The 21,473-nt window shown below is 44.1% G+C and overlaps 1 protein-coding gene across 19 annotated transcripts in view; it reads left to right on the top strand.

Annotated features, from left to right (window-relative positions):
* The window catches only part of NCALD (neurocalcin delta), a 420,474-nt gene extending 400,562 nt beyond the window's left edge, over positions 1 to 19,912 (top strand). For all 19 annotated transcript variants that reach the window (XM_058275830.1, XM_058275832.1, XM_058275835.2 and 16 more), the window contains 2 exons: positions 14,985 to 15,090; positions 17,217 to 19,912. In XM_058275830.1, coding sequence (XP_058131813.1) covers positions 14,985 to 15,090; positions 17,217 to 17,314 — 204 coding nt within the window. In that variant the 3' untranslated portion in view covers positions 17,315 to 19,912. The remainder of the gene's footprint in view (positions 1 to 14,984; positions 15,091 to 17,216) is intronic.
* Positions 19,913 to 21,473: the final 1,561 nt, after the last annotated feature.

The following is a 21,473-nucleotide window of genomic DNA, read 5'->3' as shown; positions in this document are numbered from 1 at the left end:
ATAGATGTTCTAGAACTGCTGTGCTTTAGGCCTTCACATTTCTCACCTATATTACTACAACGTTTTTCTGGTTACTTATTTCTGCATATCAAAATCACCCCGAACATTAATGGCTTAAAACAACAGTCTTTAGCCCATGCATCTGGTATTTGGACAGGACTCCATGCAGTATCAGCTGAGGAGTTCAACAGGTGGCTGGCACAGCTGGGCTCCTGGAGCATCTCTCTGTATCTCTATGTGGTCTCTCCAGCATGGCGGCTTCAGGACGGCCAGACTTCTCACAGGGCAGCTCAGGGCCGTCCCAAGACAGAGCCATGCAGAACCTGGATCCCCTTTAATGGCCTAGCTTTGGAAGTCACATAGCATCATTTCCACCACATACTATTAGTCAAAGAGGTCACAAAGGCCTCTGGTTCACAGAGACCTGCAAGTTCAAGGGAGAGAAGACATACCTTCTACTTCCTGATGGGTAGTACAAGGTTCTAGAAATACGATTCTGGCCATTTATGGAAATACAGTTTTCCACAAGACATTTCTAACAAGTGTTCCTGCCTTCACTCTTGCCCTCCCCCAACTATTTTCTCTCTACTGATGCCCGTGATCTTTCAAAATTGCAGATAGAATCATGTCTTCACCTGCCTGAAATCCTTCAAAAGTTCATCCTCACTGTATAAATGATGCCTAAATTCCTTCATAAGACCCCATCCCTCTTAAACCTCATCGCACGTAGTCTCTGAATGTTCTGTGCCTCTATTAACTGTCCTGAATGATTCCAGAAGACACCCTGGTCTCTCACATCCTCCTGCCTTTCTTTATGCTCTGGCCTAGGGCACCCTCCCTTTCTCTCCCACTCATTAGAGGTCATCTTTTGTACCCTCCCTTGCCCCCAGTCCCTTTAACTGAATCATGCCCTGTTTTTCCATAATGCCAGGTACCTATCTCCATCACAAACATGCTCTTGTTTTCTTGTTCATTTAAAACAGATTGCTGCTTTTTAAGGATGAATAATTCTATTAAAAGGTATAATTACTTTATGATTGCATTAGCAGGGTTTTAAAATGGCTTGATTGAAGTATAACTTGTTTATAGTAAATTGCACATATTTAAAGTGCAGAATTTGATAAATTTTGACATATGTATATATCACAATCAAGATAAAGAACATATCCATCAACCAAAGTAAATGGGGGGTAAGAGAGGAGTTTCTTGAGAGTACACAAGGATGGATATAAAACATGTAATATTACACCATAACATATAGGAGATGACAGACTGATAATGTAAACCATAATGTAAAACATAGGATAACTAAAAATGTAAAGAACTGTGTATCCTAAAGTATGCACCATAATGTAAATACAGATGTCACCTTGTTAGAAAGCTAATGTCTCAGACTCTGTACATCACTTTAAGTAAATATGATATGAATAGGGCGTAAGAGTATCACTGTGGAAGGGAAAAGGTTTTCTGGTGGATGTGTGGGAGTGCTGTATATTATATATATACATTGCTGTGGTCTAGGACTCCTGTGAAGAAAAGCTGAATAATTAGGGGGGGGGGGGAAAAAAAAAAAAAAAAAAAAAAAGAAAAAAATAGGATGTGGAATTTTTTCAAGTCAACATTCTTTATCTAAGTTCTTTATCTAACTTTATCCAAGTTCTTTATCTATCCTTTAAACTCATCGCTATATGCCATTCCCTAGTAAGGGACCATGACATTATATTGGGCTTCAAATTTCGGGGAGTTCTGGATCACAGAGTGTTTCAACAATGGCAATGGAGGGATACTGGTATGGGATACCAATGACAGATGATATATGACTGACAGGGAGCTGTACAGAACATATGTCCAGGGTGCATGGTAATGTTTGGATATACTCATAGTGGCAACAATTAAAAACCACAGTAGGGGGGGTACTGGGTTCCTGGCCAGTGGTGCTCTGTCGTGGTCCCTAGGGGAGCAGCGACAGTCTCCCAGGTACAGTGGTGGGGACCGGGAGGGAGTGAGGGTTCAACAGTGAGCCCCTGATACTAATGACTATGCTTGTGAGCTGATAAACCCAAAATAATAACAAGGCCTAGAGCAACTTTGTGCCTGGGAATTTCCTTCTGTCAGCCTTCATGTTACTCAAATGTGGCCAGTCTCGAAGCCAAACTCAGCATGTAAATGCAATGCCTTCCCCCCAGCGTGGGACATGACACCCGGGGATGAGCCTCCCTGGCAACGAGGGACCACTATCAACTACCAACTGATGATGCAACTGGAAAATGACCTTATACGGAAGGTTCAATGCGGATCAGCAGAATATCCATGTCTACATAAAATACCATGACTTTAAAATGCTGTTTGACCTAAAGTAAGGGGGAAATGGAAAGGAGAAATGAGTTTATATGGCTATGAGTTTCTAAAAAAGAGTCTGGAGGCTGGCAGAAGGTTTGCCCTCATGCACAACTGAGCAGAGTCAGAGAGACAGATAAAGCAGATACAACCCCCAGATATTGGTTCCTTTGAGGGCTAAAGAGACCCATGGGAGTTATGGTCATGGCCGATGGGGTTAACTACCAGGGCAGATGGCCCCTCTTTGGAAATGGTGTTTATGTGTGATGAATCTGGACTCAGATGGGATCTCCCTTCATAAGACTTTCATGCTAATGTGCTGGAGGTGCAGTTAATGTTGGGGTTTAAGATATATTTAGGGGATTTGAATCTCTGGACTGACAATGTGATAGCCAGATCCTGAGCCTCAACAGACTCCAGCACCTACAATCTGATTTATTGGACTTACCACACTCAGCTAAGATGGAGGTGAAGAAGGACAACCACCACACCATGGAGCCTAGAGTGATTACAACTGAAAATGGGAGGATTGCATCCAGCATCCAGGTGGAATCTGAGCCTCCTCTTGACATAAAGGTGCAATGGACACAACCAATCCAGTGTCCACATAGAAGAGGTGGCATTGGATTGGGAAAAGTGGACATAATGGACAAAGGGTATGGGGAAAGGCAGGAAGAGATGAGAGGTGGAGGCGTCTTCGGGACATGGAGCTGCCCTGGATGGTGCTTCAGAGGTAATCACCGGACATTGTAAATCCTCACAGGGCCTACATGATGGAATAGAGGAGAGTATGGGCCATGATGTGAACCAATGTATATGAGGTGCAGAGGTGCCCAAAGATGTACTTACCAAATCCAATGGATGTGTCATGATGATGGGAACGAGTGTTGTTGGGGGGGGGGGAGAGGGGGGGTGGGGGGGTGGGGTTGAATGGGACCTCACATATATATTTTTAATGTAATATTATTACAAAGTCAATAAAAAATAAAAAAATAAAAAAAAAATAAAAAAAAAATAAAAAAAAAAAAAGAACATATCCATCAACCTCAAAAGTTTGCTTGGGTCCTTTTAAAATCCCTCCCTCACCCCATCCCGTACACTTTCTCTCCTCAGACAACCAGTGATATGCTTTCTGTCACTATAAATTAGTTTGCATTTTCTAAAGTTTATATAAATGGAAGTATATAGTATGTATTTTTTGTCTGCCCTCTTTTACTTGGCCTTATTTCAAGATTCATCCATGTTGTAGTACATACCAATAATACATTCCTTTTCCTTGCTGAGTAGTATTCCATAGTATGGATATACCACAGATTTTGTTGTTGTTGTTCTTCCACCTGTTTATGAACACAGGTTTGTTATCAGTTTGAGGCTACTGCAAATAAATCTGCTATAAACATTTGTATACAGGTCTTTGTATTTCTCTTGGGTAATAACTAGAAATAAAATGGCTGGATTATATGGTAGGTATGTGTTTAACTTTTCAGGAAGCTTCCAAACAGTTTTCCAAAGTGGTGGTATGATTTCACATTCCCACCAGGAGAGCATGTGCGTTTCATCCTCCACATCTCTGCCAACCCTTGGCATGGTCAGTGTGTATGATTTCAGCCATTCTAATCTGTTGTTTTATCTCATGTGGTTTTAATCTTCATTTCCCTAATGACTAAAACATTGAACATCTTTTTGTGTGCTTATTTGCCATTCTTATTTTTTTGTTTGTTGAAGTGTCTGTTCAAATCTTTTTTTTTTAAGGGGTCGGCTTTTTTCCTTTTCCTGGTTGAATTTTTTTTTTTATCATATTCATATATTTTTCTCCTTTTCTATTTTCATATTTAGGAATTGGTAATTAACTAGTCTTTTTTTCTTCCCCCCGCCCCTGCCCTGCTGTTTCTGCTGTCTGTGTCCATTCACTGTGTGATCTTCAGTATCTATTTCTCTTTTTGTCTTCTCTTCTCATCTTTTTCCTCTAGGATTCACCGGGATTCAATTTTGGGGATCTCTGATATGGAAAGAGGTTTCCTGTCAATTGTGCCACCTCAGTGCCTGGTCTCTGCTGCGCTTCACCTTGACTCTCCCCTTCATCTCTCTTTTGTTGTGTCATCATGCTGTGTGACTCACTCGCATAGGCACTGGCTTAACCACGTGGGCATTTGGCTTGCCGCGTGAGCACTGGCTTGCTGCATGGACGGGTGGGCACTTGCGTGGGTACTCAGCAAGCCATGCAGGCACTCGGTCGCCACACGGACACTCATGCAGGCACTCGGCTTGCCTTGTGGGCACTGGCTCACCATGCAGGCACGCCTTCTCTTCATTTTCACCAGGAGGCCCCAGGGATGGAACCCATGTCCTCCTATGTGGTAGGTAGAGGCTGTATCACTTGAGCCACATCTGCTTCCCCTGGTTGAGTTTTGAGGGTTCTTTCTACTTCTGGATACAAGTCCTTTATCAGATAGATGCTATGCGTATATTTTCTCCCAGTCTGTGGCTTGTTCTTTCACTCTCTTAACATGTATTTCAAAGATCAGAAGTTCGATATATCAATTTTTTCTTTTATGAATGATGCTTTTGATATCATATCTAAAAATCATTGCTTAACCCAAAGTAACAAAAGTTTTCTCCTATGTTTTCTTCTATAGGTCTTACATTTTGAATTAATTTTTGCATATGGGGTGAGGTATCTACTGAAATTTGTCTTTTCACACATAGCTGTCCAATTACTCCAGCATCATTTGTTGATTCTCTTTCCACTGAATTGTTTTTGCACCTTGTTGAAAATCAGTTTTCCATCTATTTCCATATATTTCTACGTGCTATTCTATTCCACTGAGTCAGTCTTCTATTATGATGCCAACACCGTCTTGATTACAGTAGCTTTATAAACCTTGAAACTGGGTAGTCCTCTAATTTTGTTCGTTTTCAAAGTGGTTTTGGCTAGCTAAATTTTATAAGGTTGCCTTTCCATTTAAATTTTAGAATTAGGTTGTCAATTTTTGTAGAAAACCTTACTGGGATTTTGATTGGAATTGCGCTGAATCTGTAGATCAATTTGAGGAGAACTGATATCATTTCAATATTGAGTCTTCTGATTCATGAATATGGTCTAGCCCTCCGTTCATTTAGGTCCTCTTTCATTTCTCCTAGCAGTGTTTCATGGTTTTCAGGTTACCTGTCTTGCACATCTTTTGTCAGATTTATTTTATATATTTTTGCATTATCATAAGCTATATTACTGTAAATTATATTTTTAAAATTTTTGGTTGTTAATATATAGAAATACAATTGATTTTTGTGTATTGAGCATGGACATTGCAACCTTACTAAACTCATTAATTTTAATGACTTTTTAAAATAGATTCAATCAGATTTTCTGCATAGACAATTATGTTGTCTGTGAATAAAGATAATTTTACGTCTTCTTTTTCAATCTGGATTCTTTAATTTCTTTTACTTGCATCATTGTACTGGTTAATATCTCAAGTATGATATTGAATAAGAATGGCTAGCATTATATGCTTGCCTTGTTATTAATCTCAGGGGAAAACCATTCAGTCTTTCTCACTATTAAGTAAGATGTTAGCTGTAGGTTTTTCACAGACTGTCCCCTTATCAGGTTAAGGAAGTTCCCTTCTATTCTTTTTTATTTTCTTAAACACATTAAAGACTTTGTCAATACCACACATCTAAATTTGCATCAGTCTGATACATTTCTGTTCATTTTGCAGAACATCATAATTGCACAATTTCCTTAAGTTTTAATCAACCTGCTTTAGATCTTTTATTGCTCATTTCAGCCCACCTCTCGCCTTCCTTCCTTTCTTGCCCTGATGGGAACACTCTGCAATCCACTCTACCTTATCCTTCAATCCAGATCAGAGACCAGTTGCCATAGAGAACCTGTGCCCTGCGAGCAGTGAGGGCCAGGCATTTAGCTGTGCAATTGGGCAAAAGTCAGGCAGAACCATGGGTTCAGATCTTTTCTCTTCTCTTGGGATCAGCACACCTGGGGCCAGCCTCTGGACACTCCGCTGGGGCCCTTATCTGGCTCTAGGAAGCCCACTCTGCTGTTTGTTCCACCTTTGTTTCATTTTCATCTTCTAGCTTGAGTGGCTTACTCTGGATATTCTGAGCCAAATTAGTGTTCCAGAACCTTGAACTGGTACTTTATTATTATTTCTATGGAAGTGGGGAGAAGGAGGTGGGGGAAAGTCCCTGGACGTCCATATCCAGGGACTTAGTTCCACAGAACAGCACAATGCCTATAGCATAGATATGCTTGCCTTGTTATTGATCTTAGGGGAAATCCGTTCAGTCTTTCACTATTAAGTATGATGTTAGCTGTAGAATGCCCCTTATCAGGTTAAGGAAATTCCCTTCTATTCTTAGTTTGCTCATATTTTTGAAAAGTTCAGAATGAATATTGGATGTTATCAAATGTTTTTTCTGTGTATTAGGATAATCATACGGTTTTTCTTTTTTAGTTTGTTAATATGATGAGCAACACTGATTAATTTTTGAATGTTAAATCAGCTTTACATTCCTAGGATAAATCTCACTTAGTCATGATGTATTATCTTTTTAATAAATTGTTAGATTAGCTTTGCTAAATTTATATTAGAATTTCTGCATCTAGTTTCATGAAGGATATTCTGTTGTCTTCTTTTCTTACAAAGCCTTTGTCTTATTTTATTGTTGGGGCAATTCATGGAATGAACTGTAATATCTGGTTTTGGCATCAGGGTAATACTAGTCTTAGAAAATGAGTTTGTTAGTGTGGTAGGCTGAAAAAAAATGTCCCTCTGAAGATATATTTACTTCCTAATGTCTGGAATCTGTGAATATTACTTTATTTGTCAAAATGTGATTAAATTAAGGAGCTTGAGAGGAGACATTTATCCTGGGTAATCTGGCTGGGCCCTAAATGCAGTCGTGTGTATTCCTATAAGAGAGAGCCGGGAAGATTCATTACCACACACCTAGAGGAGAAGGTGATAAGAAGACAAAGCCAGGGATTGGAGTGATGCAGCCACTAGCCAAGGAATACCAGCAACCACCAGAAACTGGAAGAGGCAAGGAACAGATTCTCCCCAAGAGCCTGCAGAGGAAATGCATCTTGATTTTGGACTTCTGGCCTCTACAGCTGTGAAAGGATAAATTTCTATTGTATTAAACCATAAAGTTTGTGGTAAGAGTAACTATGGGAAACAAATACAGGAAGTATTACCTCCTTTTCAATTTCCTGAAAGAGCTTGTTTAAATTTGCATTATTTTTTCATTATATTGTTGGTAAAATTCCCTAGTGAAGCCCTCTGAGCCTGGAATTTTCTTTGTGGGAAGATTTTTAACTACAGTTAAATTTCATTATTAGATAGAGGGCTATGTGGACTATCTATTTCTTCTTGAGTGAGCTTGGGTAGTTTGTGTCTATCAAGGAGCTTCTTGGATCTGTGGATTTATGGCTTTCATCAAATTTGGAACATTTTCAGCAGTTATATTTTCAGATATTTTTCTGTGCCCTGCTCTCTCGTCTTTCCTTTGGAATCTCCAATTACATGTTTATTAAGTTGCTGGAAATTGTTTCACAGTTTACTGACATTCTGTTCATTTTATAAATTTTTTCTCTTTCATTTTGTTTGGATAGTTTTTATTGCTGCATCTTCAAGGTCTCTAATCTTTTTTTCTGCAAGGGCTGATCTGCTCTTAATGCCATTCCATGCACTTTTCATATCAGATATTGTAGCTTTTATTGCCGGTAATTTAATGTTAGGGTCTAACTTATGCCCTGCTAATTCTCACATCTGTGCCAGGTTTGGGTCACTTTCAATTGATTGATTTTTCTCTACCTTATAGTTTGCATTTTCCTTCTTTGCATGGCTGATCATTTTATTGGATACAAGACATTGTGAATTTTACCGTGTTGGGTGCTCAATATTCTTTCATTTTTTCTGAAATGCAGTTACAGTACTTGGAAAAAGTTTGAACTTTTTAAGTGCTGCCTTTCAGTTTTGTTAAGTGACATCAGAGCAATGGTCAGTCTGGGGCTAATTCTTTCTTGAGTAACCAATGACCCATGAATCATGAAGTTTTCCAGTCTGGCTGGTGGGAACAGGCAATCTTCCTGACTCTGTGTGAGGCTCTTTTCCCTCCTTTCAATGGTTCCTTTCCCATCTCAGGTCGTTTCCTCCCATGCATACACTGAACAAAACTTAGCCGAGTACTTGCAGGAGACCCTCTGCAGATCTATGGAGTGCTTCTCTGTGCAGCTCTGTCCTCCCCGTGTTTTGACCGGCTACCTCTAGCCACTTCAGTTGCTCTCCACTCTCCACTCCACCTCTTTAACTCATTGAGTCGGCCTAGCCCCACCCTTGTTTCTTCTCCTAGCACCATGCCTTGGTAGATCTCTTAAATTAGTAATCTTGGATAATCATAGGGCTCACCTCTTTAACAACAGGGACCACTGTCCTTCACTGCCTGATTTCCAATGTCTTGAAAATCATTGTTTCATATATTTTGTCATCTTCTTTTTGGGAAGGGTAAATTTGATCCTACTTCTCCATCTTGGCCACAGGCAGCTGTCTCTGCTCTCATTTTAATATATTTATCTGCTTACCTGTCCTTTTTTCCCTGTCCAAATCTAAGGGATTTAGCATAATCCCTGGTGCTTAGCACATGATCAATAAATGCTTGTTGAGTGAAAGAAGCCTTAGACTCTAAAACATACAGACAGTCCCTGTCTTGCAGAAACTTAGAAGATACTGGGAAGACAGATCTCATGAAGAAGTATTATGGATTATCTAGTCTGAAAAAAAGGACATAGAGAACAGCACCCAGTTGAAGGAACCAGAGTAAGGATCCATCCTGGTGCAGCAAGAACTTTCCTAGGGTGCTAGTTTCATAAGCTCTTTATAAAGGCTTTGTAACCAAAGGGCTCTAGGGCAAACAAATTGGGGAAACCCTGGGTTAAATAGAGTTCACCAGGTCTCTTTACTGCAGAAGTTCTCCATTTCTAATATGTTCATATGCATTGTAATGCTTGAAAAGGGAATAGAGGAAGAATTTCCCAAGCAGTTTTGGTAATGAATTCTCTCTGGTCCTAAAACATCTTGAAAGACTAGTATTCCTCAGAAGACACATTGGGAAAACTTCTTTACAGCTTCCTCAACAGCTGATTGTCTAGCCTTTGTTCACATGGTTTTTAATATCCAGGGACTTAGTTCTGCAGAGCAGGCACTTCTGCCATCAGGCACTTCTGAACTTAAAAATGTTCTTCCTGGGTCAAGACTGCACCTACTTTCCTAAGCTCTTCAAGTTTTAAAAGGGCATAGTCTTGGTTTTTTTAAATGATAAGCTCCCCTAGTGTGTCTGGAGTATGGTTCATGGTATGACTCTTGGATTTACTGTTTACCTTTTAGAAGCATGGGTATCACAAAGGAAAGGGCACATGAAGTGGTTCAGCGGTTTCAATTTACATTTTTAGCAGCAGAAATTGTTTTATTCAAGTAAAACCTTACGTCGTATCCAATATAAGAATGGAGCTGCTTTGGGTAAAGCAAGTGATAGAGACTTTATTCTCTCCTCATCCTCTTCCTGCCTACAAAGCTGCCCAAAGCATCTCCATAGAACATGAAAGTTACTGATTTAATTTATTCTTCTAGCTCTAAGCAACAAAATACTTACACATTCCAGACATATAGATGTTGATCCTATTTTAAAAATCTTTCCAAGAAAGATTCTCAGACTTTCTCCACTCTCCTTCCCTGGTATGTAACTCATTCCAAGCAGGGTCCTGTTCTTTATCTACAATCTAAAAACAACCCTGTACTGCTTAACTTCTTTTGCCCTTGGCCTGCAGTCAGATAGACTTAGATGTCTGCTTTCATGTTAGAAGACCTTAAATCTTCTAATGAAAAAGTCAGTCTGGATTCCTTCAGTGAGAGGGGTGAGTTTTAACTCTTGGAATTGTGCCTGCCTTCAGTTAATGCCACAACCACACAATCAGTTCAGACATGAATCCTTCCTTTCCAATATTCCAGGAAGGAAAAAGAAAGAAAAACTGTAGGCCAAGGAAGCTGGGAGGGCCCTGGCCACACAGAGGGAGCTGGCCCAACCCTGCCTGGAGCAGAGCTGGAGCTGGGCTCCTCGGTGTCCCATAGCTCTGTCTTTACCCAGAGAGAAGAATGGGGCCTTCAAGTTTAATTAAAAACAGGAGGACCTGTTAGGCCTTTCATTGGCATTGCTAAAAATAAAGCAGGGCAGTAGCTTGGCCTTTTCACAGTTTGATCCCATTAAATTTGGGAGGTGGAGGGAACTAGAGCTAATAAAAGACATGATTTGTTTCAGATTGCTGCGTGAGGTCGTTCCTTTTCTCTCCCTGTGCTGGTTTGAAGTTCTAATTTAATCAGCTCTCAGCTGTGGAGGCCATGAGACAGGAGCAGAGGGACAGATGATTCTCCCAAATGTGTGTTCTGTGTTTTGCAAAGCAGTCATCCACTTATTCACTCTTGAGATCACTGGGACTTGTCAACTCACTCTGCTCACTGCTTAGTTCTGCCCACAGCATAGACCTGATACTGTGAATAATCCACTACTCCCTTGCTGTGAATTGATGCACATTAAAAAAAAGAAAACCTAGAATGAGTGAAATGAGTCACCTGGAAATGTGAGCCTCTTAAAGGAGGTCTCCCTTCCTCCCCAGCCTGATAGCATCCTCAGACATTGCGCCTCCTGCCCCATTCCAAAAGCCCCATTCCAGTCTGCAGGTATGCTCCTCTAAGGGTCCTACCTCCCTTTGTTTTGTTTTGTTTTTTATTAACCTCTCCTCCTTTCTCTGTCCCAGCCTGAATCCTTTAACCTAGTAGCTAAAGTCTACAACTCCCAAAGACTGTCTGCTGAGTGTAAGAATCTCCTTTTCTAACATACGTTTATCTGTTTGCTTGTTCTTCTATTCACTGATTCAACAAAGAGTATTAAAGGAATAATGTCTAGATTACTATTGATTTGACTTCCCATCAGATTTCCAAAAAGGAGAATTTCATGAGCCCCAACTCTTAGAGGCTAAGAGTTCCAAGGAGTGCTCCAGACCAGAGTGTTTTACTCCCTGGCTCACTCGCCTCCCTGGGACCCACAGGTAGTCTAGATGGCAGGTTTCCTAACAACTGTTAGGGCAGTACTAGTGTGACTATACTCATCTAAATGGTGCTCTTAAAAATAGGGTGCTGCTTCTGGTCTCCAATTTGGTGGCTCCTAAGTGGTTTATTAGAGTGATTGGTGATATATAAAATAAGAGAGAGGAAGCTGATGTGGCTCAAGTAGTTGAGCCCTGGCTTCCCACATATGAGGGCCCAGGTTCAATACCCAGCCCTGATACCTAAAAATAAAAATAAAATAAAAATTTTTTTTTCATTTTAAATAAGAGAAGAATAGGTGTAGCTCAATAGTTGAATGCCTGCTTCCCATGTACAAGGTCTCGGGTTTGACTCCTAGTATCTCCTTAAAAAAAATTCTTACTTTGATAAGAAAGAAAAAATAAAAGATTTTGGGAGGAGTAGATGTGGCTCAAACAGTTGAATGCCTGCTTTCCACATGGGACGTCCTGGGTTCAGTCCCTGGTGCCTCCAAAAAACAAACAAGCAAGCAAACAAACGACAAAACCAACTCAGGGGAGCCAGTGTGGCTCAGTGGTTGAGCACTGGCTTCCCACATACAAGGTCCCAGTACCTAAAAAAAAAAAGAGAGAAAGCATACGAGTCTTGTTGACCATTGCATCCCCACCACCTGGCGCAGTGTTTATCACATAATAGACACTCAGTGAATAATTACTGAATAAATTACAAATGACCATTTCTCATTCTCTGAACATCACTGCCTGTAAGTAATAATCAATGTCAGGGAGTAGAGGTGGATGTGGGAAGTGGGTCCAGACAGGCAAAATGAATGCAAAAACCGTCCCGTCTTTTGTTGCTCTTTGGATAAATACAATCACTTTAACATGGCCCAAGAGGCCCTCGATGGCCTGTGCCTGCCTGCTATCGCGCCACATCTTGGATCACACTCCCCCACACTCTCTTGGCCCCCCACCATTCCTCCCTGCCCTGGGCCTTCTATACACCACTTCCCTTGCCCTATTCTTCCTTCGTCTCTCTGCGCAGTCATCACTCTTCAGGGACGCCTACCCTAACCTGCTGACAGTTTCCCTACTGTGTCATCTCATAAGGGCATGGGCCCTCCTTTGTAGTGCTTTCCTCAACAGTGGTTTGACATTCATTTCTTTGATTATTTTAATCACATCATTTGCCTCCACTGTCAGCCCCAGGAGGGCAAGGATCGGGTCTGTCATGACACCTGATAGATAGTTGTCATTCAACAAAGGTTTTGTGACTGGTCGAGTTAATGGATCCATGAGTAAGAAGAGAAGAAGGAGGAAAGGAAGTGCAGGAATTTCCTTCACCTGGGTCCTGTGAGTGGGCTTATAAATGCCTGAACCCCTGGACTTGTCTGCAGTGGTGAGGGAGTATCCACAGGCACGTGAACCTGTGAACCTGGCCCGCAAGACCAGAGCCCAGAGCTTCCGACAGGCTAAGAGTCTTCAAGAGGTTTCATGTGAATGTGCACAATATTCATTATATTAATTATACCCAAGGAGGGGGAGGATAAAAAGAAAAGAGGATGGGAGATTCAGAAATTCAATAAAGAGAGGCAGAATAGAAAAAAAAACTGAGAAGGGAATGAGCATGAAAGGCTGTGGTGGAGCGACAGTTATTCCTGATTAACCCTCTGGGCTTAGTGAACCTGCCTCTGTGCGAGATCCTGTGTTTGGTATTATCAGGGATTCGATGAGTAGCCATACCTGATCCCCAGGGTCAAATCTAGGGGAGTGTTCTGGGTAACTATTAATATAATTCAGAGTGAGTGAAATGAAATTATCCAATAGAAGTTTAGATGAGCCATTAGCTTGCAGAGAGAAAGGAAGATTATAAGTAGCAGTAGAAGGAAAGAAGATCGTGGAAGGCTTCCTGGAGGAGAGTAACATTGCCAACTGCCCCTAGTGCATGGGCAGGATTTCAGGAGTGCAGGTATAGGTGTGCATTCAACTGGAAAGAAGACTGTAAAGAGAGCCACAGGCCAGGAACCCAGGCATGCGGCAGACAGGTTATCAGGCCAGCAGCCAACCTGGAGATGCCCCTTTGGCCAGTGACACACAAAGCACGTGGCACCTGGAAGTACCAAGTGAGACAAAAGAGGGTAGTTCTCCTGGACCTTACTGAGGTCAGAACAAACTCGGGGAAAAAACAACCCAGCCCCAAAGAAGGCTTTAGGCATCTAGGCTTTCTAGCATCCTTAAGACTTCCGACAAGGAGTAAACTTAGCATGTGCCTACATCCCCTCGGTAACTTCTGAAACGTGTCAGCTCTTGTTTCTTTAAGGAGGTTATGCTCCTGTGACCTGGTGGGATACTGATTTTTAGATACGGTTTTGTTGTTGTTGTTGTTGTTGTTGTTGGAAGATTCCTGAGCTTATGAATTCACCAAGTATTAGGCTGCATAAGCCTGAAAGTCATGTGAGGTCCCTTGTTTTGCACCCACATTTCCCTTTTGGAGCCCCATCCCCTCAACTGCCCCTACCCCGCTGCCTTCTCCCTTTCTCTGCTGCCTCCGGCTGCCACTGCACCCAGCACCTCACACCTTCACAGAATTCACCACACACACCCCCCAACCTCCCGGCTTACCCAACAAAATCTATTTTTCCTAAAACTCTTTCTCAGTGCCCAAAATGAACCTGGTTAGGAGTCATAGCCTGGGGAGAAAAACTATAACTGTACATTGTTTTTCCCAGATAAAAACTACCTTTGATAGCTGAGGTCTTCTGGGCGCCCAGCGAGCTTCGTGGGGAGTCCAGAGCTACTGGGCGAGATAGTTTCAGCTCTGTTCACAAAATTCTTCTCAGTAAATTCTCTTTTGCCTGGAATCAGATTTCATGCACACATCCGGCGTGCCTCAGGGGTGCAGTCACGTGGTTACTGAATCCAAGGCCGGGCGGCTGATTGCGTCCATCTCGAGTGCCAAGCCCACCTGAGTAATTGGGGTTACCTGGGAGCCTGCTAAGGTGGGGGAAGGCGCATGGGGTGGCCTGGAGGGGGCTGTCTGGGAGAAGAACACGGCTGTACTTACACACTGGTGGGCGTTTTTCATCCTCAAAGTGCCTCGGTGGAACCACCCTGTCTGCTCCTCTGGCCTGTGGAGCGCCCTCTCCCGCCTTGCTCCTCAGAGCCGTCAGCGCAACAGCAGCGGCACATGGGAGCTTGTTAGAAATGCAGAATCTCAGGCCCGCCCTGGTCCTCCTCAGATTCTGCATTTCGACAGGATCCCGGGGGATTCGTAAGCACACTAGAGCCTGAGACCCAGGGGTCTGCAGGGGCATCAGAAGCAGCTTTCCCTCCTGAAGGTCCTCCTGGAGGAGAGTGAGCTCTGCTGGACCTGGCTTACCTCACCAGGGCCTGCGTGTGTTTCCCACAGCAGTAGATCAGCAAGCGCAGGGCCAGCTCCCCGTGTGGGGGACGTTCCATTCACTCCTGCATTTGGGAGGTTTCATAATAAGGCTCTTCTGTGCCAAACCACGTTTCTGTCTTACCACCATGTGGCTTCTGTCCCCAGGCAATCTATAAGATGGTTTCTTCTGTAATGAAAATGCCCGAAGATGAGTCAACACCAGAGAAAAGAACAGAAAAGATTTTCCGCCAGATGGACACCAACAGAGATGGTAAGAGATGTGGCTGCTTGGTTCTGCCTGCGGGGAGAAGGGGAGGCAGGGCAGTGAGGGGGGGTGGCATGGGCCCTGCTGCAGGGATTTTCCAGACTGGAAATGGCCCTGCAGGACAAGGAGCTGGCCACAGGGACCTCTGTGAAAGTGGCTCCCGCTGGGTGTCCCCTGGCTGGAAAGGGAGGAGGAGGCCTGAGGTTGCAGGTCCCCTGCCTGGGGACAAAGGCCTTGTTTCTAGGCCTTTCTGGCCATTTTCTGTCCCAGACAATATAGAATGAGTCTTGTGGAGCAGGAAAGGAGAAACTTGGAAAACGCCTTAGCATAGACCAGTCCTCAGCAGGCTGCGGCCCTCCAAGCCGGCACTCCTGGCACTGGGGCGGATTTTGAGCGTGATGGGAGGGGTCTGTTATTTGACCAAGACCCTGGAAGCTTTCTTCCTAACCTTCCCAGCGGGCATCGCTGGGGTCTGCTGCCCATGTCCCAGCGTGGTCGCTTCCTAGGAGGTAAGTGAGCTCCCTCAGGCGCTCCAGCCCCCTGCAGGGGTGCAGGGGTGTAGGGGTGAGGGTATGTAATATGTATGTATGTATGTAAATATTCCAGTCCTGAGGGTACCACCCACAATTCAACCCCATTGAGGATGCAAAGCCAGTGAAAAGAAGCCAGTGGATTTCAGACTCAAAGAATTGAAAGATTTTAAATGTTGAGTTGTCAGAAAAAACACAGGAGGCTCAAGTAACTTGGAGTTTCTGCTAAATTGTTTTTTTAGTTTAAGTATATGCCATGCAATAGTTGGGGCATACTTATACTAAAACATTATGCGTTCTTAACCTGAAATTCAAAGTTAACTGAGTGCCAGGTATTTTTATTTGCCAAATCTGGCAACCCGATTTAGATGCAGTAGCTGAGTTGAAAGTGCTAAGGACCTGGTCCATGAGAAGCACTGAGTCATCGTCGCTGTCGCTGCTGTAACTGGTTAGCCCGTCTGCCGAGAGTCCCAGCAATTCTTGTCCGCCATGTGCAGGTGCACTTGGACACCCACCTGGCACTGGTGGATAGAGCCACGGAAGGCTCCACAGCCCGGCGAGCTTCTCTCTTTCTATCCCGACACCCTCTGGGCCTGTGCGATCTGCTTGCTTTGTTTCCTCCACAGAGGTGCCATTACATCTCATTACAGCCTGTTTTCTCTTATATGTCTTGATTCACAGCAAATACCTTGATTGTTTTGCAAAGGCTAAACAAACCTGGGATTATTTTAATAATGACTGCACTCCCGATGGGAAACCGCTCCAGGTAGCCAGGTCCAGGGCCTGTGCCCTGCTCGAGGCCCAGCAGCCTCTTTAGATTGGGGTTGAAGGATGTGGGAAATCAAAACACCACAGGGTAAAACTCTAGGTTTCAGGCAGTCAGGGTGCCACCTTCGAGACTCTGCTACCCAGGGCCAAGGCAGGCGTTCCCCACCCAAAGCAGGCCGCATCCGGAATCTCCTGCCATTAAACTCCATGAAGCTCCCTGGGTCTAACCTCAGGTGCTGACTTGAGGAGAGGAGGCAGGAGGGCCCCGCGGCCCCTGCACCAGGTGCACTGGCCCCTGCACGCTCCTGCCCTCTGTAGAGCTGCAGCTTCCTCACATGTGGTCCCAGAGAGCACAAGTCTGCGTCAGGGGCCTCTCACTCCAGAGAGCTATGGGGGCCTCTCTGCCCGCGTGCAAGAGGAGTGACCTGTACAAACCAAAGTAGGCCATGAGGGCCACTCATTCCACAAATACTGAGCAAGCCCCGGCAGAGGCAGAGGCAGGGATCATGTCAGGTTCGTCCACCGCCCTCTCCCCAGCCCTGGGCCCAGAAGCCAGCACCTAACAGGCTCTCGGGAATGTTGCTGAGCTCATGAACATGCTGTGCCAGGCGGTGGCGATACACTGGGAACAAGCAGCAGGGCCCGTGGCCCGTGTGTCTTAGTGCTACCACTGGAAAGACAGTCAACCGAGCTTGACACGGGACAGAAGCTGCCAGGGACCTCACAGCAGGTGCTGAGCGGGGGGAGGAGGTGAGCAGTTGCTGCCACCGAGATGCAGCAGGAGGTGGGTAAGTGCCTGCAGATGCCACACTCACCTGTCCTCTTGCTTTCTAGGAAAACTCTCCCTGGAAGAGTTCATCCGAGGAGCCAAGAGCGACCCGTCCATAGTGCGCCTCCTGCAGTGCGACCCCAGCAGCGCAGGCCAGTTCTGAGCCGCGTCCCCACGAACCGCAGAGCTGCTTGTGTTCCCTTTTAATTTTCCTTTTAACAATTTTTTTTTTTTTTTGCCAAACAATTTTGATGGTGATGCTGTCCCCCATGCAGCCAGGTGCGCCCTCCCCTGTGACTCCTTCAGCTTCTTTTGTCGTGGACGCTTCGTGGGAATGCCCAGTGCTCCGATGCGCTTGTGGAGAGCATGGACAGTGCTGTCGTACACAGACTTTGTGGTGTTCATTGTTCTGACAATTTCTAATCGTTATTATTATTATTTGTCTTCTGATTCTAATGTCTGTTCTAAAACCTAAAAACTTGGCAAAGCGAGAGAAGGGAACAAATCCAGCCCAGTGATTCTACTGCAAACTTCCAGGAGCTTGTTTGAAAGACAGAAACCCCCACCTGGTCTTTTGTCACATGCGCCCTGGGGTGATGGCACCAGAGGCTGAATTCCCAAGAATAAGTCACCCTCTGAGGCACAGCTATTAAAAGGACCTGGGGAATCCCCGCTGGAGGCTCACCCCATCCCCTTCCCCTGCAGGCTGTAGTTTCTAAGCTGTGAACATTTTAAGGTAAATAGAGGAGAGGAGAAAGATGGCTCAGCTATGTTTTCACAAGTTTACAATAGTTGAGCTAATATGACTTTCTTTGGAAATTAAACACAAATGTTAACTTATATTCCAAAACCAGACCCAGCTTGTTGACTATAGTGATTTAAAAATAAATAAGACTGCTGTATATAAAATATTGGGTATTACAGACAAAATTCAGTGTTTTGCTTTGTTTAAATGAAATGCATGTTTAGTGAGCACTAATACAATCTTATTCCAGAAGACTGTTTTTTGTAGCTTATTGTGAAGTAAGCCAACTATAATGAATGTCTATGTCTTGTTTTAAAGTCATATCTCTCTTTGCACAAATGCCCCAATCAACAGGTATATTTTATATATTTCAGAAATGTAAAAAGTAAACCATGGGGGAGCCGATGTGGCTCAGTGTTTGAGCACTGGCTTCCCACGTACAAGGTCCTGGGTTCAATGCCCAGTTCCAGTACCTAAGAAAACAAGTGTAAACCATGACTAGGGCCCCACCCTTGATTTTGAATGGTTTTCCAATGCAGCAGTGCCTGATGAACAGAGGCAAGGCAGGTCCAAGTGGAGAGTGTCAGTTGGGGCACCAGAAGGTTAACATTTATGAGAGGGGTAAAGCTGATGGCTTGCCCACCCAGCTCATGAGCTCATTGGCAGCAGGAGATTGATTGGAAACGTGGTGCTTTTCTGAGCATATCAATGTTCTGTAGACCAGAAGAAAACTGGTATGAATCGTTAAAACTTCCTAGTGGTTTGATCCACATGCATGGTTAGGGAACCATATTTGGAATGTTCACTTTTCTATGCCCCCAGGGGCCCTTCAAAGTATGTGAGGTAGAGCAATCATCTGGTCCATTGTAAATAAACTTGGGAAAGTACTTCTGTGGTTTCCAAGGTCCACTATGGGGTACCCAAAGGTATTTTCCATCATTGTGTTCTTTGAATGTAGATTTCTATTTCCACAAGTGACAGTACACATTGAGTTGTTTTATCTGATGACCTCATCACGTTAATTTGAATTGAAAAATAAGAGTCAAAATTGCTGGTCACGTGCAAGTTATAGTCTCATAAACAGTTGACTTGGGGAGGCCCAAACACTCAAGGATGTAGTGGGGGACCCTGCACAAGAAAAGGCAAAGAAGTCCCTAGTGGGCCTCCCAGCTGCCAAGCTACTTTCCAGTGACCATGAACTACAGAAAGATAAACGTTAAAAACAGGGAAAGTGATGCTGAGTCCGTTTCGTTTATTACTTGCGTCCATTCTAAATGTTAACAAAAATCCAAATGAACCATCTCATAGGGTAAAGTTTTGAGACCCGGATTCAGGGTCAGGTCCTCATACTTCTATACTGATACTTACTAAATTCTCCATGGGCCAAGCAGTAAAATCTGTTTTTTAAAAATAGGGAATTAACATAAGACAGGGAGTGGAGAGTAGGTGAGGGGACCCAGAATCCTCTATCACTATGTTCTAGAAGTTGGAGCCCACTTTTTCCCCACTCTCAGTTGAAGACCTAATTTTTCCTTTTAGTTAGTGCCCTTTGGATGGGTAGACTCGGTTAATGCTTGGCCTCTGCCCTTTGTCATGACATCTCATCATGCCTGTCTCTGCCCCTGGAACCTAGAACTGGGGTGGGGAGCCGAGAAAGGTCTCCAGCTATTCAGGAAAGAAAAAAGAGCCAGATGCCCAGCTAATGAAAGCCAACACGCCACAGCATGTATTGCAAGTCCTCATCCTGGCCTGCCCCTGACCCTGTGTTTTCTTAGGAGTTGTTTTTCTCCTTCCCCATCCCAGGAAGGTCTTTGTAAGTCAATAATCCTACGCATTTGTGTTTGTCCAAGCACCCAGAAGGCTGAAATGCCTAAAGGTTTATGTCATTTCTGTGCTAGGCTGTTCATTGTCTTTGCTATGTTCAGGGACCTCTGGAAATGGAATCTGTTCTGTCCAATATAAAGCCAGCCTGTGGTGTTCAAGGGACTGGAATAAAATGGCTTACAATCCGAGGGACTCTGTGGCTGCTCGGCTGTTCCGTACTCTTGTTTGGGCTGGGGGGAAGGGGTGGGGTAGGGGTGCTGTCCCATCAGTATGCCCAGGAATGACTTTTCCACAAAGTGCATTCAATAATATATTTATAAATCACATCACATGGAGTTGCCCCTGTAGCAGTCAATTTCGTGATGCGCTTGCCTGGCATTAAAGCATGTTTATGGTTTAATATGATTATCTGGAATATGAGATTTTCATGCCCAAACTCCTGCCCAGCTGAATCTGTGCCTTAGTGAGGCTTTGGGTCCTGATACTGGTTCCCTACTGGGTATAGTTTCTGCCCTAGAGAAATGCAGGAGCCCAAGGTCTGTAACTAGGGGAAGGCACTATGGAGCATCCTTGGCTATGTATATGAGTTTCCTTGCTCCCTTCCCCATCATGGGGCTTTATTTTCCCTTCACTGTCTTCTCACTTCTATTCCTAATGACGGGGCTGTAAATTCTAGTTCAAATATCAAGTACACCAGAGGAGAAACTGAGGCAACATCCTTCAGTGGGCATCTGGGCAAGCACGAGGAAACCATTATCCTCTTCTTCCCTCTCTCAGACTGGAGAAGAGTCAGTGGAAAAGATGACATTAAGCAGAGCCAGGTCAAAGCCATCCTCAAAGCCGATTCCAATCAAGATGCTGGTTTGCTTGTTTGTTCCTGTCACTGGTCCTACCTCCTGCACAGAATATCATTAATACAGGAAAAAGAGTATCCTAGTGTCTCATAAGCTGGCCAGCTAGACCTAGCATGGGAGTTGAGTTTCCCTGGGAGGGAACAGCAGTGGCCCTGATACCCAGGAGTACTGAGCACAAATAAGCACCGAGTCACCCACAGCAGCGATGGTGAGAAGGTGGCTGGGAGCCTCCACCTAATCAGGGGCCTGCACACCTGCACGTGAGGGCTGAAATGGGAGCCAATTTCCAGCAAATTTCTAAGCCTGATGCTCCTAATTTCAGGGCATTGTTCCAATCCCCAAACTCAACTAAGGCCCCCCACAACCTAGCTCAGGCATGGAGGGCCCCCACCAGTTGAAGAAGGGGTCCACGTGTTCTCTCAGTCAAGATAGGGAGCATAAGAACCGCCTTTGGAAGAAACGGAGCGGCTTCACACGCGCCTCCTCTTTGTCAGGAGTATGCTCACCACTCCTGAAATTTTCTGTATTTTTTGAGATGGCTGACGAAGAGAAAAAACTAATTTCTGAGGTAGTAGAATAACAGTCAAATCCACCTAAAATAGAAAGACTGTGAGATAATCCTGGTGTGGTTAGTGAAAAGATGTTCAGGCCAAGGGCATTTGCAATGGAAATGCAGGCCAAACAGTGGCCTCCACAAGTGAATGCTGACCACATGCCCAGCACTGTGCTGAGGGAACTGGAAACACTCGCTAGGTCCTGGGTGTGAATGTACAGTGCAAGGTCCCAGACGTCCCCAGGGTGGGACACAATGATCACTATGCAAGCATTCCACAGTGCGGAGCTGGGAGCCTTATGTCATGACTTTTCTCAGCATTATTCCCGGAAATGGGAGGCCTTTT

Source organism: Dasypus novemcinctus, chromosome 14, assembly GCF_030445035.2.
Source record: "Dasypus novemcinctus isolate mDasNov1 chromosome 14, mDasNov1.1.hap2, whole genome shotgun sequence".
NCBI lineage: Eukaryota > Metazoa > Chordata > Mammalia > Cingulata > Dasypodidae > Dasypus > Dasypus novemcinctus.
Note: the sequence above shows the minus strand (reverse complement) of the source record. Positions and strands in the feature narration are given on the sequence as shown.